Raw genomic sequence first — 21665 nt, forward strand, 5'->3', positions numbered from 1 at the left:
CTAGTCTTCTTATTCAATATCTGTATATTTTGGTGATATTTAACTATCAAAATCATGTTTGGGTGATATATGGAGGTCCTTATATTCTGGAATTCAAATTTCTCTCTCAGTTTAACATATGGAAAAATTCATATTGGACATAGTAGTTGCCGAAGTAGAGTTCAAGCTACAGTTGTTGGTCATGAGTTCTACTGAAGTTACCTGAAAATGAGAGGTTTCCACTTATTTTTGGATTTAGTGATTAATATATATCAGCAGCTAACTTATGGAATGAATGCTTTTTGCTGCATAAAGTATGAAGTGAAATTTCCTTAATATGATAGGAATTTTACGAGGTAATTAAAAGTAATGGCACTCTTAGCTTTAATCTAATTTGCATTGGGTTAAAGCTTTGCAGAAATTGGAATGACAGTTATAATAATCTCATTAAATGCTGAAATATATGGGATGGAATATGCTATAGGATTCATTTATATTCTTTGTCTTACTTCCTAAATTGTCCATATTTTGCTTAGTTTTGTTAAGTAAACAAAGCTAAGTTCTACACGTGAAAAAATTAAGAGAAGTTCTATCTTTTTGCTGATTTTCTTCTACATTTTATAGGTAAGCTTCTTAGCAATATTAGTTTTGAACTTAATTACTAAAATGATGATATAAATATCAGAGGGTAGTATTGATAATGTAAACAGCGTGATCTAAACAGCACAAGGTAAAATTATAATCTTTCAATAACTTTTGAAAAATTGATTTGTTTAAATTTCTTTTTTTCAAATAAGAACGATATCAATTTATGCATTTAAGAACTATTTGTTGGGTTCTTGCTATATGTTAGTCACTGTTGTCTTAATTTGGGATATTGTAGATAACAATACATACAAAAATCCCAGCCTCCTTGAGGCTTACATTTTAGAGCAGAAGATAGCTGATTCATAAAATAAATAAGTGAAACATAGCATATGAAATGGTGATAAATTCCATGGAGAAAAATGAAACAAGGTAGGGAGATTGGGTATTGAGAAGATGATCATGTATTCCTCATGGAGAAAGAAACATTTAAATAAAGAATGAAGGAAGTCAGGGAGTGAACCATGTGATCATCTGTAGCAAAGAGTACTCTGGGTAGAAGGAATAGCCAAACAAAGTCATTGAGATTTTATCATTTCTGGCATATTCGAAGATCAGTACAGATGCCTTTTTGTCTGTAACTGAGTTGATTGATAAGAGAGAGGCGTGGAGGTATGAGATGAGGTTAGAGAGGAAGAATGATGGTGGTTGACAGGCGATGCATAGATTATGTAGGTTCTTGGTAGTTCTTTTAAAACACTGACTTTTACTCAAGTAAGATGGGAAGGCATTGGAGTGTTTTGAGCAGAGGAGTGACGTGAATGAACTTACATTTTAACAGGATAATTGTTGTAACCTTTTTGAAAATAGTCTGAAATGAGAGAGGAAGGGCAGAAGTAAGGAGACGCTTACTTCCAGGCTGTTGCAGTAGTTTAGGCAAGGAGTCATGCTGGTTTGGACCTGGTTGGTAGCAAAAGAAGTGCTGAGAAGTGCTCAAATTCTGTATAAACAATTAATTCTTGTTATTCATGGTAGTTTGATAAAGTCACTGTGTACATTAAATTAGTTAGTGCTGACTTGTTTCACCTAGGGGACATAAAGGTTTGTTTCCTGCAAGCAGTGACAAAACATTTTCAGCAACTGATCAATATATAACTTTGTTTTATGTATGTTTTCATTTAAAGACGCCTAACTTAACATTGAACTCTCAACCAATAGTGCTATAACTCATGGCTAAATGAAACTTACCTAATACAGGTATCTTCTCTTTAAAGGTCATCACAGCCTTTTTGAGTGTAGGACCATTAGACTTCAGCACTAGGGCCATTTCAAACAGTGAATCACCAACAAAATTCACAAAAATGTGAAAAATGCACCACATAGACTGAAAATTGTTTACAGTTGTGAAAGCTGAAACAAAAAGTGGAGCCTAACTTTGTTCAACCTTAGCTAAGAACCTGTGCCTTTACTCAAATTTTTTGCTGCTCTGCACATGGCATGCCTATAATTGACCTGGAATGCAATGCATGTATTGTTTTGGGGGTTTTAAAGAAATTATACCCAGTAGGTAAATTCAGGAATACAGCTTTCACAAATAATGAAAATCTACTGTATATTGAAAGTAGAGCTGGCTGGACGTGGTGGCTCACGCCTGTAATCCCAGCACTTTGGGAGGCCGAGGCAGATGGATCACTTGAGGCCAGGAGTTCAAGACCAACCTGGCCACTGGCCATCATGGTGGGAAACCCTGTCTCTACTAAAAATATAAAAAATTAACCAGGCCTGGTGGCACACGCCTATACTCCCAGCTGCTAGGGATGCTGAGGCACCAGCATTGCCTGACCCAGGAGGCGGAGGTTACAGTGAGCCAAGATTGCCCCCACTGCACTCCAGCTGGGCTGACAGAGCAGCAAGACCCTGTCTCAAAAAAAAAAAAAAAAAAGCCTAGAGGATTTGCCATTGAGTTGGATGTAGTTTGTGAGAGAAAGAAGAAAAGACTGATTCCAAGATTTTTGGCCTGAGCAACTGGAAGAATGGCATTGTTATTAACTGAAATGGGAAAAATGTGGGAAGACTGGTTTTTAGAGTCTTATTAGATACTCAAGTGGAACTGTTGAATTAAATCTCTAGTTCAGCAGTTCCAGGGAGAGGTCTGGAGTAGAACTATAAATATGAAATGTTAATTGTCATTTAAAGCCATGAGATTTTATGACATTACCAGCAGTATAAATGAAGATAAAAAAGAAAAGAGTCTTAACAAAGACGGAGCCCAACATTAAGAAGTCAGGGAAATAAAGAGTTAAAAAGAATACAAAAGACCGGCTGGGCACGGTGGCTCACGCCTGTAATCCCAGCACTTTGGGAGGCCAAGGTGGGCAGATGACAAGGTCAGGAGATCGAGACCACGGTGAAACCCCGTCTCTACTAAAAAATACAAAAAATTAGCCGGGCGTGGTGGTGGGCGCCTGGAGTCCCAGCTACTCGGGAAGCTGAGGCAGGAGAATGGCATGAACCTGGGAGGCGGAGCTTGCAGTGAGCCGAGATCGCGCCACTGCACTCCAGCAAAAAAAAAAAAAAGAAGAATACAAAAGACCAATATAAAAGGAAAACTAAGTGAATGTACTATTCTGGAAGACAAATGTGGGAAGATAGGTTTCAAGGAAGAGCAAGTGATCAACTAGGTTGAATACTGCTAAAACATAAGGTGAGGACTAAGATTTGGAGTTAGCAAAGTCTAGGTTATTGGTGATTTTGACAAGAGAAGTTTCAGTGGAGTAGTACAGGGAAAACCCTAAATGGACTGGGTTTAAAAAAGAAGGAGAAAAAAGAAACTGGAGATAACTAGTACCAGTTTTGCGGTAAAAGGGAGGAATGAAATACGGAATTAACTGGAAGAAGTGTAGTAAAGGGAGGATTTTTTTTTTTTTTTCAAGATTGGGAGCTATTACAGCTTGTTTGCTGATGAAAGTGCACTTCCAGGGAAGGAAAAACAGTTGAGGCAGCAGGAATGAAGGAAGAATTGCTGGAGAAGTGTCCCTGAGTAGGTGAGAGAGGATACATCTAGTACCCTAATAAATAGATTAGTCTTCACTTTGAACAAGGACACTTTATTCATAGTAATAGCTTAGGAGAGATGGAGAGATATAGATTCAGATAAAAAGGTTAGATATGCTGGTGAAAGTTATGGAAGTTCTCTTCAGAGTAATTTTTAAAAATGGGGTTCACAGACTCCCTCTTCACACTAATATGGTTCAGATTTCAAAATCATAAGGTACAAACCATTAAGTATAAAATGAAAAGGTTTTTTTTCCAACTCATTATTCATTTTTCTCCTCCAGAGGCAACAGATATTATCTGCTTTTTCTAGAGATATTTTATGCATAATATGTAGCTTTTAAGCCAGTTTATTCAGTGTGTTCATCAACTTATTAGATACCTTTCGTATCATAGTACATATTAGGAGTTGGAGGTTAGTGTGTGTTTGTTTATGCTAAATTAATGATGATCTCTACACTTCTGATACAGTCATATACTAACATGATGACTATTTGGTGACCTTCATTTTAATTTTCTTATCCAGTATCTTTTAGGAAGAGACTATAACTGTGCATCCCTCACATAACCTAGTACACCATGGATTGTAGATAAACATTTAAAGGATGAATGCCCTAAATTGTCTGTAAATGTTGTTCTTCTACACACTTGACTAGTCTTCTAAAGTAGAGTTAAATCTTTTTTTTTCAGTGTGGCTTCTTTGTGTATTAATATTACATGTAGTGGAAACATACCTTCTAGGAGACATACAAATTAAAACTAAATTTTCTTTTCTGAACTAGGAAATCAGTGTTTTGATATTTAAAGAACAAATTGTTGAGGTTTCTTATCTGTAGGCTAAATAATACCAGTTCTTTAGATATAATGAATATTCTGATACTTTAAAATTTTGATCCAATTTTCACAGCTTTCTTTTAACTATATTATAACTTCATTTCAGTCCTGGAGAAATGTTGAAAGAATAGTACAAAGAATTCTCATATACCGTTCACTCATGTTTCCCACATGTTCACCTTTTACCACATTTGCTTTATGCTTTTCTGTCTCTGTATGTGGTGCATACATATGTATGCATGTGTGTGTATGTGTAAATATAAAAACGTAAATGTATATTTATTCATTGTCATATCTTTTTAGTTGCCTTTACACTGGAACAGGTGTAATAGTCTTTATGGTTCACAAAACATTGGCATTTTTGAGCATTATAGAACAGTTATCTTGTGAAGTATTCCTTGATTTGTTTTTCTGCGTAATATTTGTTATTTATTTTTCATAGGAATACCATAGAAATGATGTTCTGTTGTCGGTGCTTTATATCAGGTCCATGATGTCAGTTCATCCCATTGTTGGATATTAATTTGATCATTGGAGTAAGGTGGTATATGCTTGATTTCTCCACACTAAAGTTACATTTTCATTTTTCTTTGTAGTTAATAAGTATTGCAGGGAAAACATTGACACTATGTAAATATGGTGTTACTCTTCAGATTTTCACCCACTATTTTTATGTCTATCAATGGTTCTTACCTAAATCATTTATTATTATGGCAATTGTGAAATGGTAATTTTCTAATTCAGTTATTCCTTTTACATTTATTAATTTGTTTTTAATATAAGGAAGGGCTTTTCCCTCCTGTTTATTTTTTAAATTTATGTATTAATTTAATGTATTAGAATGAAGTCACAGATTCTGATTTTTATTCATGGATTATAATTTTATACTATCATAATTATGTACTATCATGCTCAGATTTCGCCAGTGGGAGCCACTTCAAACTGGCTCCTCTGTCCTTTTGACACATTCCTACATTGAGTACGTATTTGCTGGCTCATCTTATACTTTTCCTACTTCAAGTTCCATTTCTCTATGAAACCTTAGTTCCTTTTAGTAGAGAATTGTATTTGGAAAACAGTATCTGGCCATTGGTGTGCTCATTGCTAGTGGAGTATCTTACTCTAGGTCCTGTTAATTGACAGAGACAGGAAATAAGCAACACGTACACACTTATGTACACCTGTGCTTTTTTCTGTTATCTATTGGTCTATCTAGGAATACACTGAGGGGTTCACATTGATACTTCAAATTCTAGTCCAATACCATACAGTTGATTCCTCCTCTTCCTATTTATATATTTGCAACTGCTTTCTCTGGCAGTGAGAAACCTAGCTTCTGTTATTCACAATATTTTACTTACTTGCTCAAATGCTAGAATACACAGAAAGTAATTTCAGTATTGCTAACTCATACCTCTGAAAAATGAAACTTAAAGACTACAGTTTGGTATTTGTTTAAAGCTTTTTTTGTCTTTAGCCTTCTATTGTAATCAAATACTGTTTTCCAAAGTTACTTAGTTTTTTACAAAGTTACTTCCCTACTCCTTTTAGTGTGGTTAGTGTTATTCACTGGAAATACAATTTGGTTCATTTGTTTCTGTTGTATCTCATTTTAATTTCCCCCCTCCCTCTTACCCTTGTTAATTTTGTTTATTTATTTCTATGTGAAACTTTAGTGATTCCAAAAGTTAATACTGTTCAAAACCATATAGGGAACTCAATCGTTTTTATTTCCCTTTCTTTCTTACACAAAACTACGATTATATAATATTCTTTTTCCTTTGCTTCTCCATTGATAATGCATCTTGAAAATGACAACATTCAAGTTGGTAGACTGTTTTTTCATTCTTTTTTTTTCTGTCCTCACAGTCTCTTGCCAGTTTTTTCATTCTTTTCAACAGCTGCATGCCACTTTATTTTAAGATTATTTAAGCCCTTTCCTACATATGGACATATAGCTTATTTCTGATTTTTCTAATTATATGTACTGCTACTATAAATAACCTTATGTATGTGTTTTGTATGTGTGTGTGTGTTTGTGTGTGTGATTGGAGGAATGAATTGCCAAAAGTGTGATATAAATTCCAAGAAGTGTGATTGCTGGGTTAAAAGGTATACTTACATGTGATTTTGTTAGATATTGCCAATTTTCCTTCTATAAGGATTATACCAATTTGCATTTCTACTAGAAATGTATGAATGTTTCTTCTCCACATCCTCACCAATAGAGCGTTTCTCAGTTTGGTAGATGAGAAATAGTATGTCACTTCCTCTTTCTTTAACTCTTACATTGCTGTCACTGCTGTGATCTACCACTACAGTTTTTCAGTATTTTCACAAGTAAAGCAGACCTTCTTTTTCTGATGGTTGTTTTTAGATCAGTCTTAAGCACGCTGCTGTTTCTTCTCTTTACCCCTGCCCCTGCCTCACCCCCCAACACCCACCTCCAACCAACCCACCCAACAGCTTTTGGTCTTCGTAAAGGCTTGCTATGGGAGGGGGAGAGATCATTTGTGGAGATTTGGTGTTTACTTTTCTAGTCATAGCCAATTTAAAATTTGGACTTTCTCTGCCTGTTATGCTGAGGGTATGAGTTATGTTTTTCATTTTGTTCTTTATTATATTTTTGGGTAATATGTGGGAGATTCAGAATTATGCTGCTACCACATCCCAGCTACCCAGAACTCCCTCATTCACAGTATTGTGAAATTATGGAATATAGATCTGGACATGGTACGTCATTCACGTTACAGGTTGTTAGAAGAGTGTGGGTCAATTGAATGTAGCAATCACTATATGCAAGGAAATTATATTACACAGGGTTTGAGAACTTGCTCTTTAAAGGTGTTTTATGTTGAATTTTTAAATAAAGTGTCACTATTTCAGTTCTCTGAACAGTTCAAAACCCATAAAATGTTTAATAAATGTTTCTTGATAAATAAAATTTTCTTATGCCAGGAAATTTATTAAAAGTAGCAAAATATGTATATACCTATCATTATTATTATTATTATTATTATTATTATTTTAAGACGGAGTCTCGCTCTGTCGCCCAGGCTGGAGTGCAGTCATCTGATCTCGGCTCACTGCAGCCTCCACCTCCCGGGTTCCAGTGATTGTCCTGCCTCAGCCTCCCGAGTAGCTGGGACTACAGGTGCGCACCACCACACTCAGCTAATTTTTGTATTTTTTAATAGAGACAGGGTTTCACCATATTGGCCAGGCTGGTCTCAAGCTCCTGACCTCATGATCCTTCCACCTCGGTCCCCCAAAGTGCTGGGATTACAGGTGTGAGCCACCACGCCTGGCCATACCCATTATTTTTTTTTAATGCTTTATAGGAGCATATAAACACAAATGTTTTCTTTTCGTCTTTCCAAATTCTGTGCTTTATTTAGCCTTTGCTGTTAACTGCATTTTGTCAATTTTCTGCCATTTAATCTGCATTACAACCCAGTGAATTAGAAAGGGCAGATAATTTAATTCCTATGTTTAAAAATTGGAAACTAAAATTTAGATTAAATGTTTTGCTTGGGGCTGCACATCTAATCAAAGGAAAAGCTGAGACTAGAACTGACTTTTTAACATTACTGAGTAAAAAAAGGTAGCTCCTTCATTGTTTCTACATATCACACTTGAATTTAACTTCCATGTAAAAAAAAGTATGTATATGTTTGACCCAAGTAACTGTAAGTTAAGATGAATTCGTGTTCATTTTCTTCATACTCAGTGTGCCTAGGATAGCGAGTGTAGAGTAATAAGGAAAATTGTGAAATTGAGGAGCGTATTAGTTTGTTTTCACACTGCTATAAAGACATGTAATTATTGGGTAATTTATAAAGAAAAGAGGTTTAATTGGCTCACAGTTGCACATTGCTGGAGAGGCCTCAGGAAACTTACAATCATGGTGGAAGGGGAAGAGGCATGACTTCATGGTGGCAGGTGAGAGAGACTGAGCAAGAGTAGGGAAAACTGCCTTATAAAACCACCAAATCTTCTGAGAACTCACTGTCACAAGAACAGCATGGGGGTAAAAATACCCCTTCATGATTTAATCACCTTCCACCTGGTCCTTCCCTTGACACATGGGAATTACAGGGATTATAATTCCAGATGAGATTTGGGTGGGGACACAGAGCCAAATCATATTAACAAGGAATGTTCTGAAAGAAAGGAAAATTGTAAGGTGGTAGAATGTTTAGTAATCCAAATCAAAGCAGAGTCTACTTGTAGGCACTTTATTTTTAGAAAATAATCACTTCTTATTTATTATCAGCAGGTTTCTACCATAATTCTCAAATGGCAAACACTTCAGGAGTTTATAATAAAAGAAGTGACTTTTTAGGCTAGCTTAATGAGTAGTCCAGCCTTTCTCTTGTAAATGTCAAACTTACATAATTGAGTTTTGCTAGCTTCATAATATTGTTTATGGCATGACATGTTGTTTATACATTCTGTTATTACAAAACATTAAATAGATTTGTCAACAAGTTGTGGCAAACAAATTATAATTTAATCTCTTTGTGAATTTTGTTATGTGGAGGAGGAAAAATTGGATGTTTTCCTCCTTGTTGATTGACATGTAGAACACTCATGCCCTGCTCCAATGCCTGTCATCATTTAAAGAAAAAAGAAAAAAGCACACAAAACAAAGATAGGATTCTGTGTCTGTTGAATGAAAAATAGGAATTTTTTCATTCTGTATACTTCACATTAATTTTAAGATCATATGCATTTATTTAAAAGTTAAGAAAGTATATTAGTGATCTGAGATATTTCGAAGTAAATAGAATTGTATTAGGTTATTTTTTGCAATAATTTTGTTAAGTAAAAGGAATGTTAAAATTTTTATTTGTAAGATTGGTTTTTATATGGTATTAACATTTCTGAAATTGACTTATATATCCTGTATAGCACCCTAAACATTTATTTTAAAACAAATCAGTAAAAAGTAGCATAGAATCCCTTTCCAAATCATGGTAAGTGAGCATGTTTTTAAAACTCTTTGTTTATACCTGCAAGGGAAGGAGATAACAGATTGATTGATAATGTGCATGCATAAGTATGCCTTATAACCAAATGTAGAAGTGTGAACTGTGGAGTACTCCTCCCCAAAATCTGCCAAAACATAACGTGAAATCTGGTTTTAAACCTGAAAGTGGTTTTGAGAATTTACTATTATTATTTTAATGCAATGGATTCTGCATTGGATGTTTCCAAAGGCATTAAATATTTTTGTAATTGTTATTAATGACCATTGGTAAGCTGTTGGTGATTAAATTTTGGCTCTAATGGCTTCAGGTTGTTTGTCATATACTATATTTAATAAAGAAAAAGGTATCTGGGAAATTCTTAACTTTTCTAATGTTATCTTGGAGCATAAAATCTTAGTGAGTTGAGTGTTGTATGTTTAGTGAATCATTTTACACCAGCTAGAAAGACAGATGGGTAGTGTGCAGTTTAAATATCTGTGCAAATGAGAGGACAGATGGGTGGTTTAAATGTCTCAATGAAAATGTGTAGAGAGATTGTCTTCTGAAGTTAGACTAAAAAATTTAGGGAATTAATTAGGAATAATAGTTAATATAACAAAATAAAGTTTTTAAATAAGAGGCAAAATATGGAATTCAGTGAATTGATTATACCTTTTGAACTGACATTAAAAAGTAACATCTTAGAACACAATACTCAAATACACTTGCATGGTAACTGCCTGTTTTGTTTTCTTATTATGAACATGTGGACTGTGGAAAGTGTCTTTATTACTTGGGATTAACTTACCTGGTTAATTGTACCTGACCTTTTGAACTGTTGTCAGAATTAATTTGTTCAATTTCAAGTAGTAAACAGAAACTTAAACTTGCTTAAAAATGGTGAGTAAAAAAAAAAAACAAACCAAAAACCAAAAACCTTGGAACGGGCCTCAAAAAAGGCAGCTTCTGTAGCAGGAGTTAGTGAACTTTTACTCTTATTCAGGAATTCATATGACTTAGCTTCTAGCCAAAATATTGGTTCCTATATTGTCAGGTATGTACCTTAGATCTTGGATGTCAGCTCCGTATAGGAGCCTCCTCCTAACTTGTGTGGGTGGGGACAAAAAGGGGTGATCATTTTTAGATGGAAGGCTGTGGGCTAGCCATAGATATGTCAGTTGCATTGACCTTTTTTGTTTTTTTTTTGACGAAGTCTAGCTCTGTTGCCCAGGCTGGAGTGAAGAGGCTTGATCTTGGTTCACCGCAACCTCCACCTCCTGGGTTAAAGTGATTCTCCTGCCTCAGCCTCCCGATTGGCTGGGACCATAGGCACGCACCACCACACCTGGCTAATTGTTTTGTATTTTTAGTAGAGAGGGGGTTTCACTGTGTTGGCCAGGCTGGCCTCGAACTCCTGACCTTTAGTAATCCACCCGCCTTGGCCTCTGAAAGTGTTGGGATTACATGTGAGCCGCTGCACCCAGGCAATTGCATTGACTTTTGGGGACTTTTAATGAAGTATATTCCGTAAGAAGAATGCTAAGTAGTAATATTCATGGATAAAAATGCTATTATATTATTCTATGAAAAATTATTATAGTAACTGATTATGTGGGAGGATATGTTCCTTAGAACATTAAAAATCATTCATGGTTAGTATTACCGAAGTTATTTGATTAATTGCTAAGTTAAAAAATTGTGCCAAGTGTCATGCAGAGTGAGATAAATCTTCTCTAGGGATTTATTTTAACTGAGGCAAAAAGTTTACTGATTTCTGATAAACATTAAAAAAATTCAAATAGATTAGAATTTTTGAAAAAATCACTGGGCATACCTCATAGTAAGGAGAATAATCATTTTATATTAAATTTATATAAACACATATGTGATTATTTACTGGTTCATGACATAAAATATATTATCTTGTGGGTGGTAGTCAAAAAGTGTGAAAAACTATTTCAAGAGATTTTGGACTGAGATGATGGCGTTTTCTAAATATACAATCATGTCATATGCAAACAGGGACAATTTGACTTCCTCGTTTCCTAATTGCATCACTTTAGTGATTCAAATTTTCTTTTTTTTTGTTTCTGATTTTCTTCAGGTGAGAACTGAATTAATGTACTTGCTTCCCTCCTGCCACTCTAGTTTTAGAACATGTTTCTGGTCAGCAGTGACAGGGGTTAGAGATACTCAGGTGAAAAGATTATTTTCTTACTGAGAAGTTCTTTATGTTATAACGTGAAATAGATTATCTGGGTAACATTTTGTTAAAAACTTGGACAGTTATTAATATCCACATGTGCAAGAGCCAGTGAATGGACAATGGGTACAGAATTAAACTCTTTAAAATAATTATGTGTTGCTCCCTAGAAGTCAGTGGTGATTCTAGTATTTGTGAACTCTAGAATTTATTGATAGTAGAGACATACAAGTCTGCCAGAAGGTTTGTTTCTGTTTATACGATGTGGATGTATTTCCTGAGCATCAGAATTGGAGGGATGATGAGAAAGCAAGGGAATTCTATTTCTCATTCTGTTGTTCTTCGTAGGAATGGTCTGAGGTCTGAAATTGTCCCTCTTTGCAAAAACCCTCACCTTTTCTCTGCTCTTTGCTCTGGGGTACTGAGATTCTTAAATGAGGAATACTCAGATGGTTGCTGAGCCTAAGCAGAATGGCAACAGAAGGGAGACTGCTGTCAAAAATTCTCAAGTTAAGATCTATTTCTGTTTCAGCTTTCTACATATGGCTAGCCAGTTTTCCCAGCACCATTTATTAAATAGGGAATCGTTTCCCCATTTCTTGTTTTTGTCAGGTTTGTCAAAGATCAGATGGTTGTAGATATGCAGCATTATTTCTGAGGGCTCTGTTCTGTTCCATTGGTCTGTATCTCTGTTTTGGTAGCAGTACCATGCTGTTTTGGTTACTGTAGCCTTGTAATTTAGTTTGAAGTCAGGTAGCGTGATGCCTCCAGCTTGTTCTTTTGGCTTAGGATTGACTTGGCCATGCGGGCTCTTTTTTGATTCCATATGAACTTTAAAGTAGTTTTTTCCAATTCTGTGAAGAAAGTCATTGGTAGCTTGATGGGGGTGGCACTGAATCTATAAATTACCTTGGGCAGTATGGCCATTTTCACGATATTGATTCTTCCAACCCATGAGCATGGAATGTTCTTCCATTTGTTTGTATCCTCTTTTATTTCATTGAGCAGTGGTTTGTAGTTCTCCTTGAAGAGGTCCTTCACGTCCCTTGTAAGTTGGATTCCTAGGTATTTTATTCTCTTTGAAGCAATTGTGAATGGGAGTTCACTCATGATTTGGCTCTTTGTCTGTTATTGGTGTATAAGAATGCTTGTGATTTTTGCACATTGATTTTGTATCCTGAGACTTTGCTGAAGTTGCCTATCAGCTTAAGGAGATTTTGGGCTGAGATGATGGGGTTTTCTAAATATACAATCATGTCATCTGCAAACAGGGACAATTTGACTTCCTCTTTTCCTAATTGAATACCCTTTATTTCCTTCTCCTGCCTGATTGCCCTGGCCAGAACTTCCAACACTATGTTGAATAGGAGTGGTGAGTTACACCTTATACAAAAATTACTTCAAGATGGAGTAAAGACTTAAATGTTAGACCTAAAACCATAAAAACCCTAGAAGAAAACCTAGGCAATACCATTCAGGACATAGGCATGGGCAAGGACTTCATGTCTAAAACATCAAAAGCAATGGCAACAAAAGCCAAAATTGACAAATGGGATCTAATGAAACTAAAGAGCTTCTGCACAGCAAAAGAAACTACTATCAGAGTGAACAGGCAACCTACAAAATGGGAGAAAAGTTTTGCAACCTACTCATCTGACAAAGGGCTAATATCCAGAATCTACAATGAACTCAAACAAATTTACAAGAGAAAAACAACCCCATCAAAAAGTGGGCGAAGGATATGAACGGACACTTCTCAAAAGAAGACATTCATGCAGCCAAAAGACACATGAAAAAATGCTCATCATCACTGGCCATCAGGGAACTGCAAATGAAAAGCACAATGAGATACCATCTCACACCAGTTAGATTGGCGATCATTAAAAGGTCAGGAAACAACAGGTGCTGGAGAGGATGTGGAGAAATAGGAACACTTTTACACTATTGGTGGGACTGTAAACTAGTTCAACCATTGTGGAAGTCAGTGTGGCGATTCCTCAAGGATCTAGAACTAGAAATACCATTTGACCCAGCCATCCCATTACTGGGTATATACCCAAAGGATTATAAATCATGCTGCTATAAAGACACATGCACACGCATGTTTATTGCAGCACTATTCACAATAGCAAAGACTTGGAACCAACCCAAATGTCCAACAATGATAGACTGGGTTAAGAAAATGTGGCACATATACACCATGCAATACTATGCAGCCATAAAAAAGGATGAGTTCATGTCCTTTGTAGGGACATAGATGAAGCTGGAAACCATCATTCTCAGCAAACTGTCACAAGGACAGAAAACCAAACACCGCATGTTCTCACTCATAGGTGGGAATCGAACAATGAGAACACATGGACACAGGAAGAAGAACATCACACACCGGGGCCTGTTGTTGGGTGGGGGGAGGGGGGAGGGATAGCATTAGGAGATATACCTAATGTTAAATGGTGAGTTACTGGGTGCAGCACACCAACATGGCACATGTATACATATGTAACTAACCTGCACGTTGTGCACGTGTACCCTAAAACTTAAAGTATATAAAAAAAAAGAATCAGCTAGAAATTGATGCCTTGACACCAGTGAATCTCAATGCAAAGAAAGGCAAGTTACAAAAGAATGCAAATAAAATTGTTTTTCATTAAAAAAAAGAGATCTGTTTCTGGGGAGAGGATTTATTTGGAGGACTTCTTTGGAAAGGGCAGAAATTAGTAAATATCTTGAACAGTTTATTTTCTGAGTCAACATTGACAAGAAATATTTGTGTAATTTGCATCAAAAGTTTAAGATCTGCTTAAAATTTTCATTTCTTTATATCTTCATTTGCTTTTATTGGCAATTTGTAAATGTTTTTTAAATGACTAGTAAAGGAACTATAAAATGTTTTAACTCATAACATTATCAGTATCTCTCAGACTTCTTCCACATGAAGTCTAAATTTCTCTGCTTGATTTTCAAGTCATTCAGCACCTACAACTGCCCTCCCTAAGCAGACCTATTTCCTTAATTTTCTCAAAACTTACTGTCTTTAGACAAGCTTATCTCTATGTAACTTTTTCTTTCCATGTATTCACTCAATATTCCAGTTCACAAGGCTCTATGTCAAGGACTCTGTTTTGCCAAATACTGAATTCTCAATGTTTAGCACAGTTCCTAGTAGCATTCAGCTAATAATATTCACTGAATGAAAGGAAGCAATGAAGGGAAAGAAGGAAGGTGAGAGGAACTATCTGTTCTTATCTTTTTTATACTTCTCCAGATATGTCCCATATTTTAAGGTTTGTCTTCTCCACAAAGCCTCCTCTGACTACCCTTGTCTTTGTTGATGTCTCAAACATAGACCTCAAAATTTAACATTATTTACAAACTTTCTCGGTTTCTTGGTTTTACAGTTTTATGTGCACTGTTGTTTCAATTTGGTATAAGCTTCTTGAAGATGAAAAGGATCATATATCTGTACTTTTTTGTGTTTTACTTTGACCTTTATTCACCATTTAGTGTCCTACATGCCTCCTTCTTGTCAACCTTTGTGTTAAGGATTGGCAAGTATAACAGTACCTTGCATAAAGCTAAGCACATAGTATGTGTTCAATAAAATTTTGTTATTTAAAAAATGTGTGAAATAACATAAAACAGTAGTAATTCAGTTTGTATGTAGTGAAGATAAAATTTTTTTCTTATCTCTTTACTAACTTTCTTCAGTTTTTTTTTTTTTTTTTTTTCAGGGAAGGAAACTGAAAAGGCCAAGGAACGGTATGACAAAGCCACAATGAAACTTCATATGTTGCACAATCAGTATGTATTGGCGTTGAAAGGGGCACAGCTCCATCAGAATCAGTATTATGATATCACACTTCCCCTGCTTCTGGACTCCTTACAAAAGATGCAAGAAGAAATGATAAAAGCACTGTAAGACACATTTTCTTTCTATCATGAAATCCCTTCACAAAATGATTTCAACATATTTTCTCTCTAGTTTAGGTCTTGCTTCATAAGTTTTATTATTGATCCAGTCCAGTGGGTATTTCAGACCTTGATTCTTCTTGATTTTCACTTTTCGTGTACCTTCAGTTTGTGCTTATCCCCTAAACCTTCTAGCTAGCTTCCAAAATGGTCCTTCCTTTGTATGTTTTTGTTTTGTTTCCTTAGCTGGAAATTTAAATGAAAAAATTATAAGTTCAAAAGTGTTAGGAAGTGAATATCTACCTCCAGAGAGTTGGGTATTTAAATCTTGAACAACTGAAAAGTCTCAAGGAAGAGATTTTTTGAACGTTTATTTGTCAGCTTCTTGTTCTTTTTTCTGCATAAGATTAAAATCAACAAATGTTTATTGAGGTTTTACGTATGCAAAGCATATTATGTGATGCTTAGGGATATAGAGATGAGCAGGGCACAATTCTTGCCTTCTTGATCTAACAATGTACTTTAATAAGTGAATCAAATGGACACATGTTTATCATACACACTGATACAAAATGACAGAAAAAATAAGTCATCCTTTGGTAGACCCTGTCTCCTTGCTTAGTTGTTTTAGTGCCTTCCAAATGACTAAATTCAATTATTTTCACTGAAAATTGTGTCGGGGAATTCTTCAATGTTAGAGTTGCTGTGAACTATGTGAGTAGGGTTGCAGAATAGTGTAGTAATGAAAGAGCATTAGAAAAGAAGTAAATGTTTATCTCTCAGGTGGAGATAAAGTTCACAAATAAGTAGTGAAGTATGAGAAAAGGAACTTGGGTCAGTTTAATGCAGGTTCTTGCATTGTAGTTAATTTATCTGTAATTACACATATTAGCACATAAACTCTTAGGTTTAGCATATTTTGAAATGTAGTGGTAAATTGATATGAAAAATTATGAGCATTTTTCAGGTTATGGTGCAAGAGGAAGCCTGAATATTACATAAATTAAGCCATTTATACCAGAGGTTGCAAATTTTTTTGTGTGAACATTTTTTTTTTGTGCGAAGAATCAGACCTTAGCGATAACCTTGAGCAGTAGGATATAAATAACTCCCATAAGCTTAGTGTTCCAATAATGGAACACTAGTCATAAATGGGTTAATAAATGCCAAAGTAACTGTTAAAGGTAAAATGATAATTTCTAAAACAAAACATTTCATTTATACACTACATTGCAGTTTGCAAAGCACTTTCATGTGCATTTGCTCACTCGTTCCTTACAGTATCCTGTAGAGTTAGGAAGTACAGTTTATATCCAGTGTATATCTGTGACAGACAAGTGAGAATGGACCCAGATTCACAAAGCTAAGAGGTGGCAGATCCGGAACTTGAAGCTTGAGTCTTCTGACTAACCCTGCACTCTCTGTGAGAGGAATGTAGTGATTTGAAGAATGTACCCTCAAAATTCTTGTGTACCCAGAATCTCAGAATGTGACCTTATTTGGAAATAGGGTCTTTGCAGATGTAATTAGTCAAGGATCTCAAGATGAAATCATTCTGGATTTAGAGTAGGCCCTAAATCCAATGACTGGAGTCCTTATAAGAAGATGAGAGGAAGCCCACAGAGAGACACAGAGAAGGCCTTGTGAAGACAGAGGCAGAGATTGACATCGTTTTCTTTGAAGGGCTCCCTGGTGCCATGATAGACTTAGTACAACTAGCTATTATTGTGTTATATTATTCTGTTTACATACAAATATTTCAGATTAGGGATAATATTTCTTGGGCTGTTGACTTCCACAGCCTCTGAAATTAGAAGAGCAAATTTGTCTTTGCTGCCTTCCAGACTCTGCTTGACTGACTTTTACTTCTCTTTATGTGAAAATAAAGATAATTTGATAGTATATACTTGTGTGTAGGTAAGACTAAATTTTAGGTGATCCTCCATATTCACATAAGAAGATAAAGTGTTTTTAGTTAATTTGAATATGCAAACTTCTTAGTGTTGATGAAATAGTGAAATGTCTACTTAAATATTTGATTCATAAATTTACTTATCTCTAAAGTACATACTATTGATTTAGAAATGTTTCCTTTCCTATTTTCATTTATTAATAGACATTTTTAAACTGTTCACATGATTTTCAATAATAGTATCTTCTTCATCACTGGAATATTTTCTTGAGACATATAATGGTTTCTCATGGTATGTTATCTGTACTTTGTGTAATACATTATTTTAGATTTAGAATTTAAAAAATCCAAGCATGATTATATCACCACAGTTGAGTCTCATGGAACAAATACCCATTCATATAATATTAGGAGATTTTTTTCATTTTTCCTCCCCACTTGTATTGAAGGTGAATGTTAATTATCTCTACATTACACCTATTTACTGTATTGCTTTAAAAGAGTTATTTAGATAGGCTCATTTACATTAACAACATTCAGTACTTATGAGATTATAATCCCAGAGATACTGACTAAGTCTGTATTAAATTTTTCTGCCTCCTCTTTTCTTTAAATTGTGTCTGTCAGGTGATTTCTTTAATTATTTGAAACTAGCATTGCCTGAAACAATTTAAATCTCAGTTTTTCTACCCAAATGATATTTTCCTGTTTAAAATAAAGTAATTGAGAGAATACTTCACAATAAGGGAGCTTTTGTGAGGATTAATTTCTTATAAGTAATGATTGTGGAAAAGAAAAACCATGCTTTGTATTTATTTCAGCATATGCAGGATAACCTTGTCTGTCTACACTTGCTGTTGACAGTGACCTATGGCATATTTTTACAGTATAGCATTTTTAAGTAGGAAGCTGGTCTCTGCTACAGAATAGTTTTTTCCCTTTTGCATTTATTAGACCAGGCTAATAATTTTGATGACATTTTTGCTACTGACTGGAGGTCAAGAGAAGAAATTTAGATGTCATTCAAGGTATAGAACCAGTTCAACTAAGTATACAAAAAAGAGCAGAGGCCCAGAGGAGCAGGGAAGAACCAGAAAGATAGAGCACGTGAGGAAGTAACAGACACTGGAAAGGAACATTAAAGAGTCAGGAGGTGATCAGAGTTCTGTGTTATACAACCCAAAATTTATACGAGAATATTTAGACATAGAAAGTTATGAACTCTGGCCCTGCATTTTGGACGTATCAAATACATGTTTGAAAAGATAATGCCATATTCTAGATCATTTGTAATTATTGTATTATAACAAATATAAATTGCTAATCTGTAAATTTATATAATCCCTCCACTTTATACTCTCCAGGTATGAAATAAGGTGGTACAGGAAACAACCATCTGTACATTTTGATATTACATTTCTTATGCTTATTGTTCTGAATCCTTTCTGAGATGGTATCTCTCTTGATAAAACTTTAAAATTTTATTTTTGTTTTCAGCAAAGGTATATTTGATGAATACAGCCAGATAACCAGTCTTGTCACAGAGGAAATAGTGAATGTCCATAAAGAGATTCAAATGTCGGTTGAACAGATAGATCCTAGTACAGAATACAATAATTTCATAGATGTTCACAGGTATGACATGTTTATTCCTCTTTAAGGATTTATGACAGTATTATTTTTCATTCATATAATAGTTAACCACAGATAAAAACAAGAAATACTTAAGATCTTACTAAGACATAGAATATTTCATATTAATTTATCTGCTTTTAATTTTAAAAGTTCTTTGTCAATGATGATAACTATATAATGTATAGTTTTTGATATGTAAAAATTTGTTAGTTGTTAATCCGTATTTAATCCATGCTTAAATCCATATTTAATCCATGAAATTACATTTTCTTTTTAATGCTTATATAATAATAGCATGACTTTATATGTATATTAAACTTTATGATGCACCAAATACTTTTCCATGGTATCTTATTTTGTACTTAATACAATTGTGATAGGAATAAAGCAGGTTAATACCTGAATTCTACAAATAAGGAATCTAAGTCTCAAGTTACACAATTTTGAAACCCAGGATTTAGTTTGATTTATACTATTTGTTTTTACTTTGTTAACACAATTTTGGATAAAAACAAATATTCTGCCTTTAGTGTATATGAGGATATATTTTGATACTGTATTTACAATGATCAAAATTATTTGGCATGCTTTACTAGAACAACGGCTGCTAAAGAACAAGAAATAGAGTTTGATACTTCCTTATTGGAAGAAAATGAAAATCTTCAGGCAAATGAGATCATGTGGAATAATTTAACAGCAGAAAGTTTGCAAGTAATGTAAGTATCCACAAAATATCAACAGTTTAAATACTAGTATTATTATTGCTTTATAGTTGTACTCTATCAGATTTAAAATATCAATTATTTTTACAAGTAATGAAAAGTAAATTTTTGGGGTCAGAGTGACATGTTTTGAGAAATATGTTAATTTTACTCATTTTCATCACTACGTTTGGTAATTCTGAATATCAAAGTTCTGTGTGATGTTACATTCATTTGCCCAATTGTTGCTAGTATCTGACATTGGAATAATGCTTTATGCTTTTCAAAATTTATACATATTTTAAAATCTTATTTCATCCTCACAATTTTTTGGAAGAACCATTTTGGAAATTAGGTTGTTTACTGTTAGAGATAAGAGAGTTATTGATGTCAGAGCACTTAGTACAAAAAATTGACTTTTAATTGAATTATTTTCTCTTGAAGCAGGGATGTCTTCTGTTATAGGCTATTAAATCAGTTCCTTCTTCACTTTGTTGTTTTTTTTGTGTAAAATATTAAAGGAATTTTGAGAAATCTCAATGTGTTTTTAGTTCTTTTCAAACATTAAAAGCAATTAGTAGTACATTTTTGAATTTAGAAAACATAAAGTGCTTTACTTCTAAATATTTAACCTATCTCTTGATTTTGTGTGGGAGCAACACAAGGAAATGTATTAACAAACATTGCATGTATTTTTCTTTATGCCAGAACCACAGCTATAAATGATTACGCACTCATTGCTCCTCAATGTTAGACATGTTATATCATATCACCTGTTGGAATTTTACCTCAAATGACTCAGCCAAACGTCCCCACCTAATATAATTAAACAATCTTCTTTCTATTGTTCAGTGACATGGTAGTGGTACGGGTAATTAGCTAAGGTAGCAAACGCAGACTGGCTCTTGGAAAGGGGTTTGGAATCTTTTTTTTTTTTTTTAATTTTATTTCATTTTAATTTTGAGATGAAGTCTCACTTTGTTGCCCGGGCTGGAGTGCAGTGGTACGATCTTGGCTCACTGTAGCCTCTGCCTCGCAGTTCAAACGATTCTCATGTCTCAGCCTCCCGAGTAGCTGGATTACAGGCATGTGCCACCATGCCTGGCTAATTTTTGTGTTTTTTGTAGAGATGGGGTTTTGCCCTGCTGGCCAGGCTGATCTCAAATTCCTGACTTCAAGTGATTCACCTGCCTCGGCCTGCCAGAGTGCTGGGATTACAGGCGTGAGCCACTGTGCCTAGCCAGGTTTTGGAATCTTTAAAGCTGGCTAGATAGGATTGAAGAAACTAACAAATATTTGTCCACAAATCATGTGTACAAGATGAAGGCTTAATAATTATGGTATACTGACTACTGATGAGAGCAGTGGAGGCATGAGAGTACACTGCATTACAGAGTTTTTCCTAGCAGCCTTATTGGGATTTTTGAAGCTGTTCCTAAGTTTTTCATGCCCTACACAGGGATCTCACTTGACTAGGTTTCTGACCAATGATATTTACAATGCCATCTCTAAACCAGTAGTCCTTGCCCTGGGTGATTTTATACTCCAGGGGACATTTGATAGCATCTGGAGACATTAGCCATAGATGCTGCTAAACATCCTACATTGCACAGGACAGCCTCCCAAAGAATCATCTGGTGAAAATATCAGTAGTGTTGAGGTTGAGAGACTCTGCTCTAAACAATAGAGTTGAATATATGGCACAAAATGGATAGCAGAGTTTCTCAATTCCTGTGCAGTGAGACATTCCATTTCTCAATTCACGTGCTGCTGGTGAAGGAATATGACATAGATTACTCCTGTTTTTTTTAATTATAATATTGCTCCCAAATAACTTACTAATTTATTCATCTGATATATTTACTGTATATCTAAGGTTG

The 21665-nt window shown here is 34.8% G+C and overlaps 1 protein-coding gene across 12 annotated transcripts in view; it reads left to right on the plus strand.

Annotated features, from left to right (window-relative positions):
* FER (FER tyrosine kinase) overlaps window positions 1-21665 on the plus strand; it is a 463830-nt gene that overhangs the window by 108144 nt on the left and 334021 nt on the right. For all 12 annotated transcript variants that reach the window (XR_010114476.1, XR_010114474.1, XR_010114475.1 and 9 more), the window contains 3 exons: window positions 15360-15543; window positions 18947-19084; window positions 19681-19800. Coding sequence is in view for 9 of the 12 variants with exons in the window: in XM_063612887.1 (XP_063468957.1) it covers window positions 15360-15543; window positions 18947-19084; window positions 19681-19800 (442 nt within the window). In the remaining 3 variants the exon portion in view is untranslated. The remainder of the gene's footprint in view (window positions 1-15359; window positions 15544-18946; window positions 19085-19680; window positions 19801-21665) is intronic.

Source organism: Symphalangus syndactylus, chromosome 11 (assembly GCF_028878055.3).
Source record: "Symphalangus syndactylus isolate Jambi chromosome 11, NHGRI_mSymSyn1-v2.1_pri, whole genome shotgun sequence".
NCBI lineage: Eukaryota > Metazoa > Chordata > Mammalia > Primates > Hylobatidae > Symphalangus > Symphalangus syndactylus.